This window comes from Dermacentor albipictus, chromosome 8, assembly GCF_038994185.2.
Source record: "Dermacentor albipictus isolate Rhodes 1998 colony chromosome 8, USDA_Dalb.pri_finalv2, whole genome shotgun sequence".
Lineage (NCBI taxonomy): Eukaryota > Metazoa > Arthropoda > Arachnida > Ixodida > Ixodidae > Dermacentor > Dermacentor albipictus.
The window spans coordinates 107,093,331-107,115,421 of NC_091828.1; the positions used below are offsets into that span (position 1 = coordinate 107,093,331).

Below are 22,091 nucleotides of genomic sequence, written 5' to 3' on the forward strand. Positions count from 1 at the left end.
AGGCGCGAGGAGCGCGCGATCAACAACAGTGGTCACCCGCCGCCCGCTCGGTTTCCTATTCCGGTAGCAGCAAATTGCCTCCCGGGTCTTAGCACGTAGGATTCGCAGCTATCGCCGCCAAATCTTATTCCGCTAAGCACCTTCACGGGTTTGACAGCGCGTGGTGCCGTAGAAATCGTACTACTGCACGCTTTTACAACAGGCGATAACCGAAAGGTGCCGCCGTTCCCTGCTGCAGGCGGCGTGAAGTGAGCTTAGTTCGTTTTTCAAAGCGAAAGCTTCACTACGCCAGCCAGCGAGCCATTTTGGCTCGTCGCGTGCCGTATGCAGGCAGCCGTATGCCGTAGCCGACGAACAACCTTGAACCGCCGTTGCCTAGCAACGCCGCAGCCCCTCTCCAACAGATGGCGCCGCCATCGACGCCCGCTTCACTGGGGTAGAGGGAGAGGTGTCGCCTCGCGGGCGGTATGTAGGAATGTATATATGCGATTCGCCTCTGTGTATTAAGTCATTATTGGCGGCGAGGAGTTACGGAGTCGCCCTCTATCGGAAGCGCCTCGCTGGCGTAGTATGAGGGATCACGTGGCTCGCTCCTCATAGGTTTTGCTGTCAGCGCTCACTGAAAACACCACGTGCGAGCTCTCCCGGACATTTCTGTGAGTACTTCCGAAACGAGAGAAGTTTCTTACTGTCTAAATAATAATCTTTGGCAAACTGAAAGCACCCAATCGTTTACAGCCGCGATCTCTTTACCGAATACGTACGCTGAACGCCACTGCGCGCGGTCGCCGCCATGGAGTCTCCCGAACCGGCTTCTTGCGTAAAAGGTAGGTAAACGCTGAGAGCAAACTATGATAAGTATGTTCTTATAGTGTTTGTATAACTAAATTGAGCGTAATAGAATGAAGCCTCAATGCAGCGATCGCGCAGATTCGCCGTGACCGACTGCGCGTCTGCATGCTTGTCCGCGCACTGTTTCGCTTTCTCCGCGCGCGCGTTTTCGCACCGTGCCATGAGCTGAAGGCCGCAGAATATGAGCATTTGACAGTGTACAAGCAACCATTGTTGCGTGGGCGCTATCAAAGCTGTTCAAAAATAATTTCATTGTAGAGACTTGACGCCTACGGGACTGTGATGTGCCGTCGCGACGATGCAATCTTTTTTTTCTTCTAAATTATTTGACCTTTCAATACTATTTCTCGATTTTCGTCGCACTGTATGTTTATCGGCGTTCTCAGCGCGCAATTTCCCGCTGCTCCTTTTTTGTAATCCAGTGAATTAATTCATAACACAAACATGACCATATGCCATGCTTTATTTAAATGTGTTTCTTACCGCTGCCTTTCCACTCCACTGAACTTGCCAGTATCTATAATATCACAAGTTCATAGACTAAACCGTCATGACATTAGTCGGGTAGCGGACTCGCGCGAGCGTCTCAGTGCGCGTTGTCAGGACGTCGCGGACCGGGTGCCGTAGCAGAAATCTTCCTCGCGTCTTGGCTTGCTGCATACCCGAGTTGCAGCCGATGACTGTTTACCGGTTTTATGTTTCGCGAGTTAAGCTTCACCCAGCTTGTCCTGCGGCTACGTGCGAATAAGGCTGACACCGGCCTCCGTTACGTGCGTCCGGCCCTGCGGCACCGAGCAGTAGCCTACCATGTCGCGCGCCTTCAAAGGCAGCCACTACCTATTGTAGTGCTTTCAAGCGTTGTAAAGGAGACACTCGAAGCGGGAAAATTTCGCCACTAAATGAAAACCGCAGCGTACAAGGGAATTTAAGCTCGTTTTCAGCTCGCTTCGGCGCGCCCGAAGCAGCCGACGCGGCCGCTATGTCCACGTGATCCCTCCTAGCACGTCACGCCGACGGTGGCGCCGGCTTTTCCAGTGGTGGAGCTCGAGGCCAATAGAGAGCGCGAAAGAGACGCAACAACGACAGAACGAAGCGAGGAAGAGACAACGTGCTCAAGAGATGCCAGAAGTACGCGCCGCACAACTCGAGAAGCGTCGTAACGAAGATGCGGCTAGAAGTCGTGCCACGTCCCGGAGTGACTCTTTAACTGCGGAAGAGACCGGTTCGGGTTCTCAAGAGCGCCGGAATGAGACTGCGTAGACGCTACCTAGCCTAGTCGTTACGTGAACAGTGTTTTGTGTCTATACAATAGAGCTAAAGCTAACACCACAAGCGTGGCCATGCAGCTCTTGCTTTCGCAATTCAACTAGGGTTAACCAGAGCTAAACCACAGGAAATTTTTTTTTTCAGGTTTGGTTTTTGCGGCATTGTATGTTGGTATCACCCACCAGCTCGATTTCGTTTGCTTCCAGTCGCCGTCTCAAAACACTACGCAATAGGAAAACGACATGCATCTCTGGCTCCATCAGCTCAACACGCGTCGGCATCTGGGGCCACAAACGACTCGCGCTGGGTGGGCACGTCACAACCACGGTGTTGTGACGTGCCTTCTAAATACTTCTAACACCATGGTCACAACTTCCCGCCAAAATACCCCACTCGAAGAAGCTGCCAACACAGGCTGAATTTTGAGCACCAACGTAAAGCTAGACAACGGCAAAGACAACACGCATCTCAGACCCCAGCAATGTCATCTACAGTTGCCAAATTTTATAGTTGCTTAAGATCGTACGCTTTCTCGCTTATTACGTTTTTTCTCCGAAACGTATGAAACAGGCTTTGCTGTAAGAAAGTTTTTGCTGCAATTCAATATAGCAGACCATGTCATATGATGGAGGTAATGTTCCGGCATGTAGATGGTAACCAGGCCATGAACTGACATCGTCAAGCAAACAACAGGTATGAAGCATGAAGCTGCCATTTAATACTGCCAGTGGTTGGTCAGTACTGACCCTAGTGCTATGAGGAGACTAATTAAAGGCAGCAAAGTGGCCACTCAGTGCCACACTCATGGCCATGGTTCTCTATTTCATGTATCGTGAAATTAGGTCGTTATGCCACGAAAGCATACTAGTTATTGACCAGTAATGACAACTGCAAAACTTGAACAGCAACTGTTTTATTTTCACTCGGCTAACAGGAACATTCACACTGCATTGCTCAAACTTAAACAAGCAAAAAAGATCAACATTGGATGGCACACCCTGGAACCATGAATTGTACAAGTAAATCCTGCTACTTTCCCATATTGTTCGCTGGAAGAACTGCAGCTCCTTCGAAACGGCCGCTGCCAACAACACATGCAAGAACATTGAAAAAAATGCTCGTTATGTTTTGATGCGGCTGCCTCCATCCTAAGTCTGATGCACGCACTACGCCATGTACTGCAAAGTACAGGCGCCGACAAAAGTGGTATACTCCATGCAGCGGGAGCCGAAGCAGCGGCACACTGCATCGCAATGCCATCTACATTAACACGAGTCAAGCGATATGTCTGCAGATAATAAAAGGCACCCATTGGCTATCTCGATCCCAGATGCTGCCTGTAGATGGTGTCGTGATGCAGTTTGCCATTGCTCCGGCTCCTGCTGCGTGGAGTATACCACTTTTGTCGGCGCCTGTACATGGTACAAATTCTGAAATGCATGCCAATTGCATACTGACTGGATCAACCTTTGGCACGTTCACAGTCACTTGACCTATAGGAAGTTAGAGCAGTACACCTCTATTTCGATTGCAGCGCAGGTCCCATAATGCATTTTCAAGCCTTAACATTTCTAACTTTGTGCCCAGTTCAGATGTCTGTCTGCCTGTGGATGCCCTCCACTTGAGACACAAGCTGCACTGTTAACATCTGCAGCAGGGGCAGATCCTTGTAGTGGTGTTTTATACAAGGCTGGCTAAATTGCTTTTTCGACTGGCACACATTCTCTCTCAAAAAAAAAAGAAACTTGATCCCCCCCCCCCCGTGGAACAAACATTAACCTTACGTGTAACCTACTCCCATACTTATCTCTGCTTAAATTGAACGACACAACACAGTCAACTGCAAATTTGCAGGTCATGCAAGCGATTTCCAAATTCTGGCTCTGTGCCTTTTGCTGTCGACAGCAATACTCAAGGAGAAATTTGCCTTTTCATGTTCATAAACACAATGCAATGTACAATCTGGTGACCGGTGCTACATGCTCCTTGGTGGCATGCCTCAATGCTGATGTTCTGAGCCAGGAACTCATACTGGCTGCCAAAGTGCACTCGGTGTGACAATGATGAAAAGGCAGTCAGCAAGTGCTGCTGCTTGACAACAGCATTTGTACATCCACAGTACATTCACAAGGCACAGAGATGCAGCTTAACATGTGCTTGTGGTTTTCATTAAAGTTCAGCTGCTGAATGTACGTAACAGTCGACCCATAAAAGCAAACTCCTATATGGTAATCAAGTAGGCACAACTTAATACCTTCACTTTGTCTGAAGAAATTAAATGGCCGACAAGACGCATTACTCTGTCTTTATGCATTAGGATAGTCTGTGTGCCGTAACCTGGTTCTCATTGGTAGTCAAATACTGAACGGGCGCCCTCTAACAGAAGGCCATACTAGATGCAGTTGACAGGCTAGCTGGTTTAACACACTGTAACCCCTGGCTGAAAACCGTGAAGAAACATTCATGGCCAGTGGCATACATACCTAGCTTTACTCATGTCATCTCTGTCAATTCAACTTTTACTCCATAACACTTCACAATATACTTGACCTGCAAGTCAACATAATAGCTGTACCTGATTATAATGGAGTTGCATTCCACTGTCAAAAAAGATTTGTTCATAATGCTGATATTGGCGAGATATTTTAGATTTAGTTGGTAATATCGAGGTTTGATTATTGTACATAGCCGACTTTGCGATTCTTCAGTGTTGCAACAGGAACCTAGATGTGTGCCTCAGGCACTGTGTTTGTAACATGTGCATATACTGGCTATATGTGTGGTTGGTAAACTTCTAATGTGAATGTCTTGCGGCATCTTCTGTTCAATGCTCTTGTGCAACTTTCAGAGAGAGGCTTCTCGTGTAACCAGCAGACATTGTCCTCAGAGCTTGCAGAAGAAGCCGCCGGCCACGGGAACATTCTCCCCAGTCACATAGCGGGCGTCGTCGGAGACTAGGAAGGACACGACGCCAGCACAGTCCTCCGGAGTTCCCAGCCTGCAGCAAATAAGTTGCGACTAACGTGAAGAACTTTGCTGAGAGAAGCAATGACTGTCAGTAGTTTCTGAGTCGCCTGAAAGTATACCATATTTGCTCATGCAAGACCCACTTTTCTTTTTTTCGCTCAGTTGAGTAGGGCTAAAACCATACATCATGCTTGGTGCACAGAGTAAATCCAACACTGTCTGCACAGTACACAAGTTTATTTAGGATACAGCAATACTAATCAAGTTCTGCTGCATTACTCATCGCTTCCGCACTCATCACTGAAGTTTACTACCTCATTGGTACATTTTCAAAGATGGTCTCCTTGGTACCGTCCATGCTGTTAGTATTCCAGCAACCTTTAGCAACAATATGAGCGGATAAAAATGTCTGTTCAAAATAAATTTTTTTCTTCGATTTCTTGCCTTGAGAATAGGAATGCAGGTCTTACATGAGTAAACACAGTAGCCAACCACAAATGCCAAAGAGTAGCTGCAGCAATGTAAACACACTACTAACTAAACTAACAACTAATGTACACTACTTTTGCCCTGTCCATGCGGCTTTGGCACTCCGCAGTGCCAAGCACAGGTGCCACCAAGTCTCTGGCGCTCCTCCCAGTTCCATATCACTTGCCTCTATTAGTGGACTTGCATATATTGCCAGTTCGACTGCCAGTTAGTTATTAGGTAATTGACAAATTCGAGCCGCAACTTTTTTTGGAACCAATTGAATTGTAGGAATACTATTGGACCTCATGAGTTCAGTTGGAGAGCCGAATGTCGAAAATTTGTTGTAAACAAACCAGATGGCGTCTTTGGATTCGTTCAAGTTTTTTTGTTATGTTGAGTGTAGGGATTCCAGTTAACACAGGCGTACTTGGAACTTTGGTTGAATTTAGAAATAAGTGAGTAGTTTAACAGAGGATGGGGCATGTTTAAGCTTGTATTTGAGAAGGCGCTGTTTACAGAAGGCAGAGAAAGATATATCTTGCACACGAAGGTTCTAGGACAGGTTCCTGCAAAGGGCGACACCTAAATATTTATAGTTTGCAAATATATATATTAAAAAATTTTAAATATTTATATAGAATATAAAAAAGGCACAGGAGCCTAGCAAATATTTAAAAGAAAGGTGTTTTCTTGCGGGAAATGGGCAGAAAAACACTTTCTACAACATCCAAGGTTATCCCCCATTGAGTGTAATAATAAAAAAATGTTTACTGAGGCTATCATTCAAATGTACAACTTCACGATTACCGAGACCTCAACCTTTCCAATTTCATCACAGCTTATGGATTTTGATGTTTCCAAAGAAAGCGCACATTCTGTGGCAAACTTACTCTACTTCAGGAACTCGTCAATAAATTTACTTGAAGCTGGTATGCCTCTACTGTCATTTTGTCATCAGAAGACCAATGAACGATACTTTTAAACGAACAGAATGTATATTTTGTGACCCTTGACAGAACGTTTGCAAAATCAGAGAACAAGCCCGAATTCGAGGCAAGCTGACGGCTATGCGTTTCCACTAAAAATCACATACGTCACATAGAGATGTTGCTGTTAAGTGCGTTCCTAAGTAAGCGTTGTAAGTGTGACATATAGCGCCATGCACAGAACACATTTCACAGTTTTGCTCGTAATGTGGCGCAAGAGTTGACGCAATATGCACAGTGCACTCCAGAGTTTCCAGTTACACTCCAGTTATACAATACTGCAGACCCAAACGGGGGTCCAAGCAGCAGAAGGATATATTATAAGAAGCCAACAAAGACACGAAGGACAACACAGGGGAAATTACTTGTACTTACTAATTGAAATAGAGAATATTATATATATATATATATATATATATATACATACACACACACACACATGCACACATGAAAAACGAATACAAACACGTTGCAGTTTATGCACTGATCAGAAAAAAATGAAAGCAACGACTAAATGAGATTAGTTGAAAATACACTGAAGGAATATAGCTGGACATACATTAGAACAGTATCAGATGGAGTTCAAGGCATCTGGACAAAGGCGATATGCACATACAAGCAATTGCAACTATTGCCAGAAAAAAGGCAACAAGTACCAGAGGTAGGTTGACAAGTGAGCGAACACTGCCGAATACTGAAAATAATTAAGATGTGGAATGCACTAACGAAATTTGCGTCTAAAAGAAAAAAGAACAAAGCAGTAACAAGATTTGGCAGGGTAGCAATACCGTTAACATTCAAGACACATGCGTTCAATAGAATCAGTGCTTATCAACTGCGATGTTGGCAGGCTGTTCCCATCTGTCATAGTGCGTGGAAAGAAAGAAAACTTAGAGGTTAGTTTAAGTGTTATAAAATGTTGAAGAATCAGTGTGACGATGCCATGTTCGACGTGCTGTAAGTGGCTGTGAGTAGAGGGATAAGTTGTTTCTAAGCGAAAAAAAAATTTGTCTTTGTATTTTCCTATGTAGCTGTAGCGTCTGAATATTATCTTCATTCATTAGGCTAGTAGGAGAGTCACTTAGTCTATATTTAGAAAAAATAAATGCACAGCTTTATGTTGGACCATCTCTAAAGTGTTAATGTTAGTTTTCTTATAGGTATCGCACACAACGCATGCATATTCTAGTTTCGGTCAGATGAGTGAAGTGTAAGCCAGTAACCTGGTACTAGAAGAAGCATGCTTTGATTTGTGCCTGAGGGGGCAAAGCTTCCTGAAAGACGAGTTTTATATGTTAGAAATGTGGTTATTCCAGCTGAGGTCACCGATTGTTGCGATTCCAAAAGTACAGTATTTATATTGCCTGACTTCGGTCAGCGATTCAGAGACAAGGTTATAAACAAAACATTTAATTGATCTTTCTTGTTATGGACATGTAAACTGTTTTCTCTCTGTTCAAATTCCATGTCCCACTGACTTCACCAGGAAATAATGACTTGAAGGTCAGAATTAAGCATTAATTGATCTTCGTGGCAAGTAGCCTCATTAAACAACACATACGAGGTGTGACACAAAAGAAACGAGACTAAGTGTGTAGCTTGAAATAAGATTGGAGTTGGCAACAACTGTTTTGCTGACGTCATCCCACACACCTCTTTTCATGCGGCCAGTTTCGACGGTACCAGTCACGCCAGTTGGAAGTGCTGCGTCATTGAGTGAACACGTGCAACTGCCTTCTGCCGGAAAAATGTCTGATGGAAATACCGAACAGCGAATCAACATCAAGTTTCTTGTGAAACTTAAGAAATCAGCCACAGAAACATTTCAAATGTTAACCAAGGCTTATGGAGATGAAACTTCGTCTCATGCCCGTGTGTTTGAATGGCATAAGCGGTTTTCAGGCGGAAGGGACAGTGTGGAAGATGATGAACGTGCTGGGCGCCCAAGGTCAGCGATTACAGACCAGAACATTGCCAAAGTTCGTGATGTGATCCGTGGTGACCGAAGACTAAGTGTTCATGCAGTGGAGCAGTTGGTTAACTTGGATAGGGAAGCTGTCCGGCGCATTTTAACGGACGAATTAGACATGAGGAAGATTTGTGCGAAGGTTGTTCCAAAAGTTCTGTCCGATGACCAAAAACAGTGCCGTAAAGACGTGTGTGGACATGTTAGAACGCATTGCAAACGAGCCAAATTTGTTGGAATCTGTTGTAACATGTGATGAGACTTGGATTTTTACCTATGCCCCATAAAGTAAGCGCCAGTCAATGCAGTGGAAGTCTCCAGGATCCCCAAGACCCAAAAAAGCACACATGTCAAAATCAAAATTCAAGGCGATGTTAATTGTCTTCTTTGACATTAATGGAATTCTAATGATTTAGTGGGTTCCCAGAGGTCAGACTGTTAATCAACACTACTACACTGAAGTACTAAAAAGACTTCGTGAAAAAAATGATGAAGAAGAGGTCACAGTTGTGGAGTGATGGATGGCTGTTGCACCAGGACAATGCACCCGCTCACACGGCCCTATCTGTCAAGCAGTTTCTGACCAGCAAAAACATTACTGTGATGGGGCATCCTTTTTATTCACCTGATTTGGCTCCATGCGTGTTTTTTTTATCTCCTGAAGTTAAATCTTGCTTAAAGGGAACCCATTTTACCTCAGTTGAAGAGGTTCAAGCAATAACGGAAAATCTCCTGAAGGGCCTTCCAAAAACCTCGTTCCAGAACTGTTACCAGCAATGGCAGCACCGAATGCAGAAGTATGTGAACGCTGCAGGGGACTACTTTGAAGGTGATAATGTCACAGAACTGATTCAGTAAGTACAATAAGCTATTGGACCAGTCCCGCTTTTTTTGTGTCACACCTCGTAATTGTCAGCAAATGGTCTAACTGGAACAGGGTAAGAACTTTTGTTAGCGATGTCGTTTACATATATCAGATATAGTAAAGGTCCTAGTACACTACCTTGAGGTACTCCAGAGGTTACTGAAAGTTCGTAAGAGGAATAATCATCAATCGAAACAAACTGCTTGCAGTTAGTCAGATAAGCCACCACCCAGTTATTATGCTTTGACGCAGATGATTTGTGGCGGGTGGCATTAGAACTTTTCCAAACACCTGTGCAGTGCATTGACACTGCTCCAGCTAGAACTTGGAGCTGGAGCGCCAGCAATGCAAGAGCCACTCACTGAAATGTTCCCTTTAACAGTAGTTTGGAATGCGCAGTAAACCTCGCACTGTTTCGAGTGATATCAGAGAACTTATTTGCAGATCCACATGAGCAATTTCCTTCTCAGAAGAAAAAAAAAGAACAGGCACCCTCTTAAACTGGGATGACAATGCGCTGGAAGACAAAGGAGGCGCTGGTCATGGCACCATCCCATGGAAAAGACGCAAAGCTTAGTGGGCATCAGCTAGTCACAGCAGCTCCCAGGCTGCAGCATTGCCAGGGTGGCCAAGAGGTAAAATTATCGACTGGAAATCTACGGCACCCAAGTTCAAATCAGCACAGGGCACCATTGATTTATTTCTTCATAAGCTTCTTGCAAGCCAATTTTGGATTCCTGTGATAGTCATTTGTGAACATCAAAACAATTAGAATTATGATAGAACTGCCCACACATGTATAGAAATGCGATCACTTAATACAGCAAACAGAGCAAAAAATGACTACAAACTGAGAAACAGCCAACCCAGGTGCCCATGTCATCCGATTATCTTATCCTTAGTCCCATTTCTGGATTCTTCACTCTATTAAGTCGCATAACCAATCAGCCTGGCTAACAGCAGGCTTCACGTATTTCATGCAAAGCTTGTTCTTTTCTAATGCTGCTCACCTCTTCTGCGGGACTTGTGTCCGGATGGCATCTTCTACGGACGGTTCTTTCCATAGCTGCAACATACAAGAAGCAAGAGATAAGCGAAAGAGTTGTAGCTCAGGGTCCGTATTCTGAAGCGGTTCACTTTGGAACCGGTTCGGTCTGGCTGTTACGTGTGGATTACGTCACTCGGAGAAAGAGTGGAACGAGGCAGCGTGAGGGGAACCAATCAACGAGCGGTGGTCTGCCAGAAGATCACATCATCATTTTTGTTTGTACTTGGGGGACGGTATAGCAATTGAAGGATGTTGCTGGTTTGATAAAAAACATTGCTTTGTATAGAACACTTGCAAATATAATTTTCAGTAATAAACGTGAGCTAGCGGCGCAGACGGCTACTGGGAGTTGGTAATTTTATTTGTGTTGTTTTCTTATTTAGTCGCTAGGTGGTGTGCCTTGTTCGCACGCCGAAACCGAAACAATGTTGTCGCACGAGGACAGGCGGCTGGGTCTTCATGTTTCAGCGAGGCAGCGCGAAATACTCGTTTCATTTTTTGAGGAGCACTCCTACCTAGCAAAGGCGTCGTGTGCGTTGGGCCAGCTTAGCTGACGGCGGCTTTCTGTTGCGCCGTGGACGGGAATCTAACCCATCCTTTTTCTTTGCCCACAACCATAATGGCCTTGGCGACGGCTGTAATGATCCAGCTGACCGAAGGCTGCGACAGTGCAATCGTTGCTTCATTCCCAAGGCACTGTTGAAAGCTCCCGGTGGCAAAAAATCGCAGCGCGCACAGCACTTTCATCGTAGTGTCGACACCACAAAATCTTTGAAGTCCGAGATGTTCTTCCAGCTCGCCGCAAAGACATCACACTATGTCTTTGGAGAGCCTAAAATGCCTTCGAAACTATTCTTCGGCCATGCCGAATGCGTCGCGTCGTCGCCTCTCGTCGCGTCGTTGTCTTTCGGCGCTCGCCAGCACCACAACTTAGCACAACCAAAGGAGTTGCCATTGCCGTCTCCGTCTCGTATCGTCTAGGTGCCGGCTCGTCAGCTGGCGCGGACTAGCCGGCAGCCACGGTTGCCCTAGCAACCCTCGACATCATGCTCGCCACCGCGCGCGACCCTCGAGCGAACCACTTATCAACGGTTCCTCTCGTAGCAAGGAACCGGTTCCTTTCCAGATAATTGACAACCTGTGTGACAACAAAATTTGTCGTCCCGCCCACCAGGGATGACGACAACGAAGCGCCGACCAATGGAAACAGCCAGACCGAACCGGTTCCAAAGCGAACCGCTACAGAATACGGCCCCAGTTTAAAACTTCTATTGAATCAGCACAACATGCAAGTGCTTCCTTGTAGCAACGTCACAACATGCTAACACTCCAAAAGAAATGTAATACACATGACACCTCATGGCCTTTAGGAACTCCTTGTCACTGCATGTTGCAAAATGCTTGATAAATCAAATGGATGCTTCGAGCACATTTTAATGGTAGCCCTCCAAATAGCTCTTGAATATGCGCCGACATATCCGAATCCTCACAGGGTCAAACTAATAGGCAATATGCGAAATTCCATAAACCAGCTTTCTCACTTGGCTAACTTGCACTAAGATGGCCATGTTCTAGGTAGAAGCACTGTTAAACCTGAAACACTCGTTTTCAAAGTTTGGATGGTCCAAGGGAGTGAAGGCAGGAGGAATAGTGTCAGCAGCCTGCATGTTGGCACCTTAATTATGATTCTAACCCAAGGTCTGCAATCATGGTTAGGTCAAACTAGCAGCCTGTATGTTGGCATCGTAAAAATGATTTTAACCCAAGGTCTGCCATCGTGGTTAGGTCAAACTAGGCGTGCGGGAAAGCCTGCTTACTGAATTTCGCAGATCCTCCATTTTGTGTTCTGCTACAAAGTTTGCATTTACAGGTTTCAACGGGATTTGAAATGTGTAAATTGTGCTTTGTAACACAAACCAGTTGGGCAGACAGAACTGGGATGCCTTGACTGCTTGAAAAGTACAGCATAGCACCACCATCCTTCTACTGAAAAATAGCAAGCTAATAAACCTAAATTTTGTAGGTGTGTGAATTCAGGTGTTGGTGCAGTGTGCACACCCCCAAATCAGCATCACCAAGTGGGAACATGTGAAAAATTAACGTTTCTTTGATTCCCAGTTTTAAGAGGCGGCGATGCATGTTAAATCTGAGAAAAGAAAAAAAGGAAGGGTGGAGTGTAAGCAGAAAACGGCGAGATGTTTAGGTCAAGTTAGACAACTCGTACGAATGGAGCTCAAATTTTAGGGGGCTTGATTTACAAGAAGCGTTGTTACCAAAAAGTTGTTAGTTCCACCTGAACGCGAAGCAATAAGAGTGAAAGCATGGTTTCGTGTTGCATTGAAGGAGTCTCGAAAAGCTGACTCGATGAGTGCTGCCAGTAGCATTGCACCTAGCTGGCATACGAGAGCACTGAAGGAAAACCATGGGCATTTGCCAGCAGCCAAAAATATATCGCACAGATTTAGCTTGACATTTGCTGTCCATTTCACGTTCGGCGTATGCACCATGTTGAGTGGCATGCACACAGCCGGCTTAGCAGAAACACTACTGTGTGCTGCGGGCGCAATGCTCGTGCCAGCAGCAGAAGCCAGAACGCTACCCTCAAATGGCAGAGCCAACTGAGTGGAGTGTGACAATGTGACCACTTGGCTTTGTCGCTTTTGCGGCCAAATACACTGCATGTCTCTGAGGGCCTTCTAAATCATCACGTGTGGGTTGCTACATGCACCGTTGATAACAGGAAAGCACAACGGCATTGACGGCACGAATGCAGCTCGGTAGCGTTTGTATAACTGCTATCGCAATAAAACAGCAGCGACAGCTGCTCACCGCTTGGCTGAATTTGGTCTTGATGATGCCGGGAGCAATGCAGTTCACACGGATGTTGAGTGGGGCCACCTGCTCTGCCACCGCTCGTGTGAGGCCCAGCAATGCAGTCTTTGACACCGAGTATGCACCAAGGAGCTGCACGTGCAGAAATGAAGCAGGGCACAACAAGCAAATTCCATATAATAACTGGTACACAGGAATAAAGTACTGCAACTATTCAATTGTTCAACTCAGGCACTAATTATGGCTTCCCTTGCACAAGCTTACAATGCACCGCACTACCGCCCTACCCTGTTTTAGCGACTTTGCAGCAAAATGTAGCGAAAATTTAGCTGCTTTTTCGTCTCACTTTAGCAACAGGCTTCAAAATTGATGGCAACACTTTGTCTTCTAAATGTTTCAACACCATAGGTTGGTACAGGCAGAATGTACTGATCATATGCTTTTCCCTTCAAGGATATCATTAAGCTGCCATACATACATCAATATTTATGAATGGTGCAAGGAGACTACAGAAGATGTTCCCTCCTTTTTGTAAAGAAACAAGGTTGAAACATTGGGAAAACTCACGGGGAATGACTGGTAAGCAGCTATGGATGAGACATAGACTATAGAACCTCCCCTGCAAAGTAAAGGAAGTGTGACATGCATGAAGTGACATGACAGGCAGCGCAATGCACACAACAAGCAAACAGAGCTAAAAAGAATGTTTTTCTCACCCTCTCTTCTCTAGGTGAGGCACAACTTCTTTTGTGAGCAGGAAGGCACTCTTCACGTTGATGTCAAAAATCTTGGGAAGCAAAACATGAATAACACATGTTACCTAAAGCACCACAAGCTACTGAAAGCCCTTCTTAGGATCACATTAAAATTGCACTGATACATTGTTTAAAAGACATGGGGAATGTGTTTGACTTGGAGGGAGGCTACTTGTGAATCATCACCAAGAAAAGCTTTTGAACGTGCTGGGCACGAGCACAGCAATCGCAAGACACGACTTGCATGCATTTACAAATTCCCATATCCTTATCATCGTTGACAGGACTCTTAAAGCTGCGAGAGTGCTTGAGCACCACAGAGAAACAGGGAGACACAGCATTGCTCCAGCCATCGTTATGCTGAGCTCTGGTATCAGCATGGCCTCTATGATCAGTCAGCTGCACCACCTAATCTCAGAGGCCATAGTATCAGAGCAGCAATAATGTTTTCCACCACCAGATGGTGCCACCACCAAATCCACCACAAGACTTTACTTTAGGAGAGGAGTACTTCGTTGTAACACCTAAATAAGCCTGATTATTAGCCATGATGCTTATCACATTATCACTGCACTACGTCAAAGGCCAACTGCACTGGAGCATCATTTTGGTTAAATTGGCCTTAACATGCTATTAAAATAATATTGGCAAAGCTGTAGCACTGGTAATAGCCAAATTTTTTTTCATTAACAGCCTTCAAATAGCCACTTAGTGGATGATGTGGGCACCTGGTAGTCCACGGATATAATATGCAGGATTCAGAACACTGGCTCTGAGATATCCAGTGTGAAACAGGCACTTGCTGATCTTAAAGGTTCACGCCAAGAAGCTGCACTGGTTTTCTATCCTGTACGTGTCTAAGTAATTTGAGGTGAACAGTCTTGGTGGCAATACTTTTTTTGTATACAAATGCCTCTCCTTTGCTAGCTTTCCATGAAATATCCACTCATACATCAAATGCAAATTTTGCAGTCTGCAGTGTTTAAAACAATGCCTTTTATGTGATCCAAAATTTTATTGCAGTTTGCCTTCAAGCATTCAAAATTGCAAGAGTTTCAAGGAAATGGGAAAAAGTTGTTTGCACAAAATTATAAGCCCCTTATGCATATACTTTTGGAGTAGTTGGCCCAGGTACTAATGCAAGGACTAGGGAGGTTCATCTATGATGTTGAAAAACTTGGGCTAAAATGTCTGGCATGCTTGTATAAATGTTGAGAAAGTGTTGCAAGCTCCCTTGCCACTTCAAATGCTGTGCTTCCTACACAAGTCTATGTCACATAGTTAATCTTGTAGCTATGACACAACGTGGGACACCACCAAGACTAACATGCAACTGGGCCTTTATCAACTAGACGTGAAAACCACGAAGCGAAACTCACTTTGTCCCAGGCAGCCTCTGGTGTCTGGCCCAAACGTAGGTGCCATGAAAAAGAAAAATGAACTGTGAACATCACAGGCAAAATGAGACAGTCAAAAACAAGGTATTTTCTTTTTCGGTTGAAGTTTGTGAGACAATTAGGTAATGGGGAGAAGACCGAGTTGCTAGTTGATTGAGCGATGTTCCAAAGCATCAGCTGGGCTGTGGGAAATACCGGAGCGGGCAGGAATTCTTGCACATAAATAAAATATGCACACTTCTGCACCCCACACCTACCAGTGTGTGGCTTGAAATCAAGCCCCCAGCTCCGCAAACGAACATAGCAGTCATTGAACAGCAAGTAATAAAATGGGGCAAGTGAGGTGAACCTAGCTTTCATGAAGTATATACGAAAAGTAGTACCAATAAGCCGACCGGTTGCCATTCCCAAGAAAATTGCACAGACAGGTAGCAGGTGAGCAAACGCACGCAAGCAACTATCAATGGTAGTGCTTGCTGTTGGGCTAGTTGGTACTCCCCATGTCAGATAATACAGTAAATATTTTAGTGCCAAAAACACAATTGTACAAAAGGAAGGAAGCGCTCGTTCTGTCTTTATGTCTTTCCTGTTGTGTGATCACATTTTTGGTGCTAAAATATTCACTGTACCCATCAATGCACAGAAGTGAATGCCCATTGACACCAGCAATATACTGGCATATGCAAGATATTGAAGTCATAGGCGAGTCTGCCTTTTACACTAACTTTTTAACCATATTTTCTTACCGACGCTATATGTTTAACTTTGTTCGCGTGACCATTTTTTTTCTACCACAGTGTTTAATTACTAATAGGCTTTCTCACTGCTTTTCAGTTTTAGTGGCAGTTAGATATTTTTTTTCCTGCACAGCCAGCTACTTCTACGTCTGTCATTTTCCCATAACATATGTAGTGTGAGTGGCCACACAGAATTCATATTTCAATGTCCACTCACATCTAGGACAGGTGCCATGACAGGACTGGTGCCTGCATTGGACACGAGAATGTCGATGCCTCCGAGCTTCTCGATGACCTGCACATACACATGAACAGTGAACACAAAGTAAGATCAAACAACGAAATCATTTACTGTCTTGGTAATAGAAACACAGGAAATGCTAAATAAAAGAAGATTATAAACTCATACGTATATATTATGAGGAAGTGTTTTATTCCAGCCAAGCTAGAGAAATTACAGTGGAGAAGACATGATGTGCATTGATGATGATCTATACTGAGGAGAAAGATGAAAGTCACAGTCACATATTGTGCTTTATATTTATATATATATTGCTAAACTTTTCATGAAGCCCAAAAGTTTGTGGTCCAATACAGAAATTAAGATTGTCATGTTACTTTTAAAGTGTGCTACACAATGGCACGTACATTGTTAATACAATATCACTGCACTACAGTGAACTGTTCATACAATGCACAATTCTATACAACTGTTCCACGAAATTTTGCTGCAGCCGACTAGCTAAGCTACAGAATTGTGTTCAATGCATTTGTATCATTAGAATCTGCAGCAACTGAAAAAACTTGGGTTGATTAAAATACACAAAAGCCTGTGTTGGGTGACAAATGTTCAGCACACTGCTTATTTAATTGGCAATATAATTTGCATTGTGTCAGTGCAATGCTAAATCCATGAAGCAATGACACACAAGTACAGCATTACAAAAAACTGTGTTTAGTGACAAGATCTGTCAATCCAAATTTCTTGATTAGATGAACAACTAAAATCATTTGGTCTCCAATATGTACATTACACCTCTGCCATGTAGACTTTTCTATAAAATTAGTACATTACAAGGTCTTTTCACATTCCTATATTAGTATTTGTTTGCTTTACCATGTTCCTTGTTGGCGCTATGTTCTGAAAAACGTTGATCCTAACCCTTTAAGGAAGAGACAACAAAATACTCAAAGAAAAATTATTTTTTTTTCACCGAGATGTGCAATACACACTGGCAATATGGATATCAATGAAAAAGACTATCTCGCGGAAACTTTTTCAGCAGCAATTGGGCAACACCAAGAAAAACAATGGAAGTGAGCTTCACCCCAAACCACCTATGGCTTCCTGTAGAACATGTACAGACTGCTCTCGTCGGATGTGAAATATAGGTGCACATGTACATTGCATTTGTTCTACATTACCTGTGTGATACTACTGTAGCCAAAAATCTTGCATCAGTCTTTCTCTTCCGACTCTGTTTTCAAAAGAAAGCAAGTCAGATGGTAAACTGCTTCTTCGTAGTCCTGTGTTCCCGCTCTATTTCGTCAAGTGGCACTTGTAGCCTATCATTCAGTGTAGGCCGAAAACATTTAGCAAAAGCTCCATACTCAAAAACCATTTTTCTAGTGTGTTGCCTGTAGTCGGCACTTGTCTATAGAGGGTTAGGTAACAGCGAGTGCTTTGTTGCTGCGCCAATGGGGTTGAGACTTCACAGAGAGGCTGGCACTGGTTCCAACCATGTGTGGACTGTGGTGCATGCGTAAGAGTTAAGAAAGTTTGCTGATGTTGGAGAACAATGTCAACTCGTTTGAGCAATGACAACTAATGAATGATGACAAAACAAACCATTACGACAGCCTCAGAATTCCACATTAACTTGAGCAGCAACTGTGACACCTCTTTCCTTATAACCCTTGACCCACAAACAGCCGCGTGAACATAGTCAAACAAGCCCGACATCCTGTACTACAGTCCCCAGTCGCGCAAAAACAATGCTAACAGGCCCCTTCGAGACAGCATTTCAAAGTGACTAGAAACAGCAAGGTGTTTACCTTTTGCAAGCCGGCTGTCGTAAGAATCGCAAAGATAAAACAACCACCAGCTGCACAAGAGGAAAAGGGTGCCTTGTCACTTTCCTTGACTATGCAAAGCCTACAGGAAAAAGATAGCTAGAGCTGCTGCCTTCGTTGCAAACAGCCTCATCTATCACCCATACTTTTGTGAGCAAGGTGTGCCACAGTTGTTTGCCTTTTGGTGGTACTTCATAGTATGTAACATGAGAAACTACACTGTATTTGTGAGCCCTACCCTAACAAATGCACACTTGCAGATGTGTACAGTTGTTCCTGTTCATAAATGATGGAACTAAGCATATGTGTTTTAATTCATACTAACTTATCATTGTCTATTCTGAAGCACACAATGCTTTGATAAGCCCTATGATAACGAGGCAGTCAAATTGATCCTTTAGGACTCTCATTGCATGTATTAACACACACACAAGCATGCTTGCACTTTCACCACACTAAGATAAAGGATAAGGATAAAAAGTAGAAACACGCTTGCATGAGAAATAATGAAAGTCATTTTTTTAATCAGTAAGAATAAAAAGACTCGCATTAGTGACACGTGCCCTGTTGCATAGCAGTGAGCAACCATTTATTAAAGAAATCTGCAGTGCTTAGGTTGTGTTGCTAGATTGGAAGATGACTAGGAATGCATTTTCTGCTTACGCAGGAAGCATTCTGCACACTTTGCTCACATTTTGTTCAATATTTCCCTTGTCTGCTTTAAATAAACTTCTGTCGCGAGTAGTACGTGTCGTTTCTTTTTTCACTCTTCTATCCTTGTGCAAAGCGCGCACTTGTTTAAACCTGCAAGTATAAACCAAATAGCCCAGCAACACATTCTTTTAAGTTGCAGTACTGTCCGATCCCAGTGCCAAATGAAACTTAGCAAGCAAAGTAGGTTTAATTAGTAGCAGCTGAAACCTGGCCGCAACATCTTCTGCATAGTTTACACTGGGCATAGAAACACTGAAGCTACAGTTCTCTCATAAATTAGTTAAGTAGGCCTCCTTACTCTTGACCACAACTTCCTTAGCAATAGCCAAATGCCCACTAATTATTCCCTGCCATGTCGTATTTCTTCAGAAAACCTGATACCCATATTTTGTCTAGTGCATAACCCAAGCTTGCAGCCTGCAAACACATGCAACTATGCTTTGATTTCAAGTCGCAGATCCTCGTCAATCTAAGGCTTATTTAAGTTTACTTATGAAAACTGGGATTTTGCAACAAAATATGCAGCCTATGTGTACACGTGCTGCAAATTCTTCAGTTACAGCAACACTACAACTGTCAGGAAATTATGTAATTTGCAATGACTCTGTGCATCTGTACAGGGGCACTGAGCAGTACCGCATGTGCAAATACTGGCCATCAAGCACTCCCTTACTGCCTTCTCACAACACTCCATAAATACAAGCTAAATAACAGACCGATGCTTAAGCCATGCCCTAAGAGAACATGGCTGCAATCTTTTTTTGTTCTGTGAATGCTCATAATTTTTGTGTTGCTCGAGAGCTATGCGTTTTTTCTCTTGTCACTATCTCAGCTGCGAAATTTTTGCTCTCGTATCTCTTTTCTTGATAACTATTGCCACAAGCATGTAAAATAAATGTTTCACGTTTGCTGCCTAGTTCACGGGAAGGTAGGGTGAGGCAAGCTGCTGTTATGCAGCTTTTAACCTGACATCCCCGCCACTTATACACAACAGTATATTTGTGTGGTAAGTAAGCCTCTTATGCCCTTGTGTGTCATTGCTACTCACCAGTTTGATTAGCTTGGCCCGATCTTCGGCACTTCCAACATGACATGGCGCCCCAATTACGTCCAGACCCTGCGCAGTAAGCCGTGAGGTCGCCTGGTTGACCTTGTCCTCCTTGCGGCTGCTGACAACGACCTTGGCGCCGTCTTGCGCCAGACGTTCGGCAATTGCGTAACCAATCCTGGGCAAAAAAGAGAAGCAAGCAAGCCTAGTGAGGACAAATGCCAGAAATCATTGCTACACTACTACCCATTGAACACCAACTGCAACAAAATTTCAACTTTGCCTAAATTGGTTATAAAATAACTTGTGTCACAATTAAGAAAAATAAAGGACACCAACCAAAAGGTGTTAGTAAGTAGTAGACGTATCGGCGTCCATGAAGAAGGCTCGTTCATAAACACTAATTGCTCAAAACAATAAGCTTATGTACGTTTTAATACCCGAACTTGACATCTTGTGTATGCAGAAGGTTGCCATCGTTGCAATGCAGTGTTTTTTTTTCTGTAGTCTGAATGACAAGTGATTCGAGATGCTGGTATGAAATCCAGTTTCTGTCGCTGGCGATAATGGAAACCTTGGAGGGCCTACCATAGTTATTTGTGTAACGCTCACGACCCCTAATGTGTGAAGTGCTAAAATTTCGAAAACAAAAAGTTTCACTAGGAGTTAGGCATACCTGCCTGCTGGTTAATTTCTGCAAGCCGCTAATAGATGTGACTAGTTGCATGCTGAAGATGGCATTATGATCATCACCGTAACCTCACTGGGCACCAAACCTTAACTTTGGCCCTCGAAGAAGCGGCGGCACTGGTGAGGCCTAGCCGGCAGGTATAGGTGTGGCAGGCAGCAAGCCGTTGCAGAAAGTTCGCCCTCGAAGTGTTTGCATCAGGAGATCACATCGGTGATCGGGCATAAGATCGCATGCACATGTGCTGTACCATCGGCAACAACGTTGCCGATGGCACGGTCCCCGTGCACAGTAGCGGTAGTTACCGCGGCTGATCACCCGCAGACCGAAACTCCGCTTCTGAAGCGGAGTTTGGGTTCGCAAGCGATCAGCCACCAACTAATGCGAACGCCTACGAAGCTCGAGTGTGCACGTAATCGACAGAGTGGTGCAAACTCATATGCAGGCACACGATTGCTGGGTTTTAATGGCGCAAGGGCATCTTTGGCCAAAGAGTGCGGGCACATAAAGCCAATAAAGCTCCAAACTGATGTTGCGCAATACAGACTAAGATATGGCCTGGTGATTATAATGACAATGGCGTACAGTCAGCAATATGAAAGGGAACACCAAAACGCCTGCTGGGGCTAAACACATATGCCCTTCATAGATCTGTTGAATGAAACAAGATGCTCAACAGGAAAACTATAATTGCTACATGTATCAATTCCAAAATCTTGAACCCACGCATCACGAGTTATAGTAGCTTTTAAAAAATTTGCTCCTCCCTTTCATATTGCTCACAACTGTATGTTTGTCCATATCTAACCTGTTTCACGCTAACGTGGGTCACACGCGCCACCGGGTAAGTGCGGTTCTTCAACAAACCTCTTTCAAGCCAATTGGGGCCACTGGGTTGGCCGTTGGGTTTGTATCGCTCTTCAACGAAAATATAACGCCAAGTTGGGTCACTAGGTGTGTGCCACTGGGTAAGGGGCCACCCTCCAATGAACCTCCTTCGTGCCAATTTGGGTCGTTGGGTACCTGTCACTGTGCGTGGGGGACGTATATAAAGTATGTGGGTGTGTGCGTGCCTGCGAGTGTGCCTATTTGCGATCTCTTAGTTACCCGAGATGTGGTACCAACTTAGCCCAACAGCAAGTTCTTTCGGGTCCCTGGGTATGTGTCGCTCTTGCAATGACAAAAAAATACCATTAAAGGTTTCTCCGATGCTGGGCGGAATCACCGAACCCACGTCATGTATGTGTTCAGACAATCTTGCTTGAATATGCATATATCCATACACGCGCTACGCACGGACTTCGCAGCGGCACCACTAGATGGTGCAGCCTGCCCAGAAAGGGCGCCTAGTTTCTGCTCACCCGACGAAGACACTAGAGAAACGGGCATTGCGGTGGCAGCGACTGGTGAGCAGCGGCTCATGATG

At 44.4% G+C, this 22,091-nt stretch overlaps 1 protein-coding gene across 1 annotated transcript in view; it reads right to left on the minus strand.

The window, feature by feature from the left end:
• Nucleotides 1-3,015: 3,015 nt before the first annotated feature.
• The window catches only part of LOC139048962 (dehydrogenase/reductase SDR family member 4-like), a 49,078-nt gene continuing 30,002 nt past the window's right edge, over nt 3,016-22,091 (minus strand). Inside the window, exons 2-9 of the mRNA XM_070523965.1 lie at nt 19,978-20,155; nt 16,360-16,437; nt 15,388-15,411; nt 13,970-14,040; nt 13,821-13,872; nt 13,251-13,385; nt 10,384-10,439; nt 3,016-5,116 (exon numbers count right to left, since the gene is read on the minus strand). Of these exons, the coding sequence (XP_070380066.1) occupies nt 5,002-5,116; nt 10,384-10,439; nt 13,251-13,385; nt 13,821-13,872; nt 13,970-14,040; nt 15,388-15,411; nt 16,360-16,437; nt 19,978-20,155 (709 nt within the window). The 3' untranslated portion in view covers nt 3,016-5,001. The remainder of the gene's footprint in view (nt 5,117-10,383; nt 10,440-13,250; nt 13,386-13,820; nt 13,873-13,969; nt 14,041-15,387; nt 15,412-16,359; nt 16,438-19,977; nt 20,156-22,091) is intronic.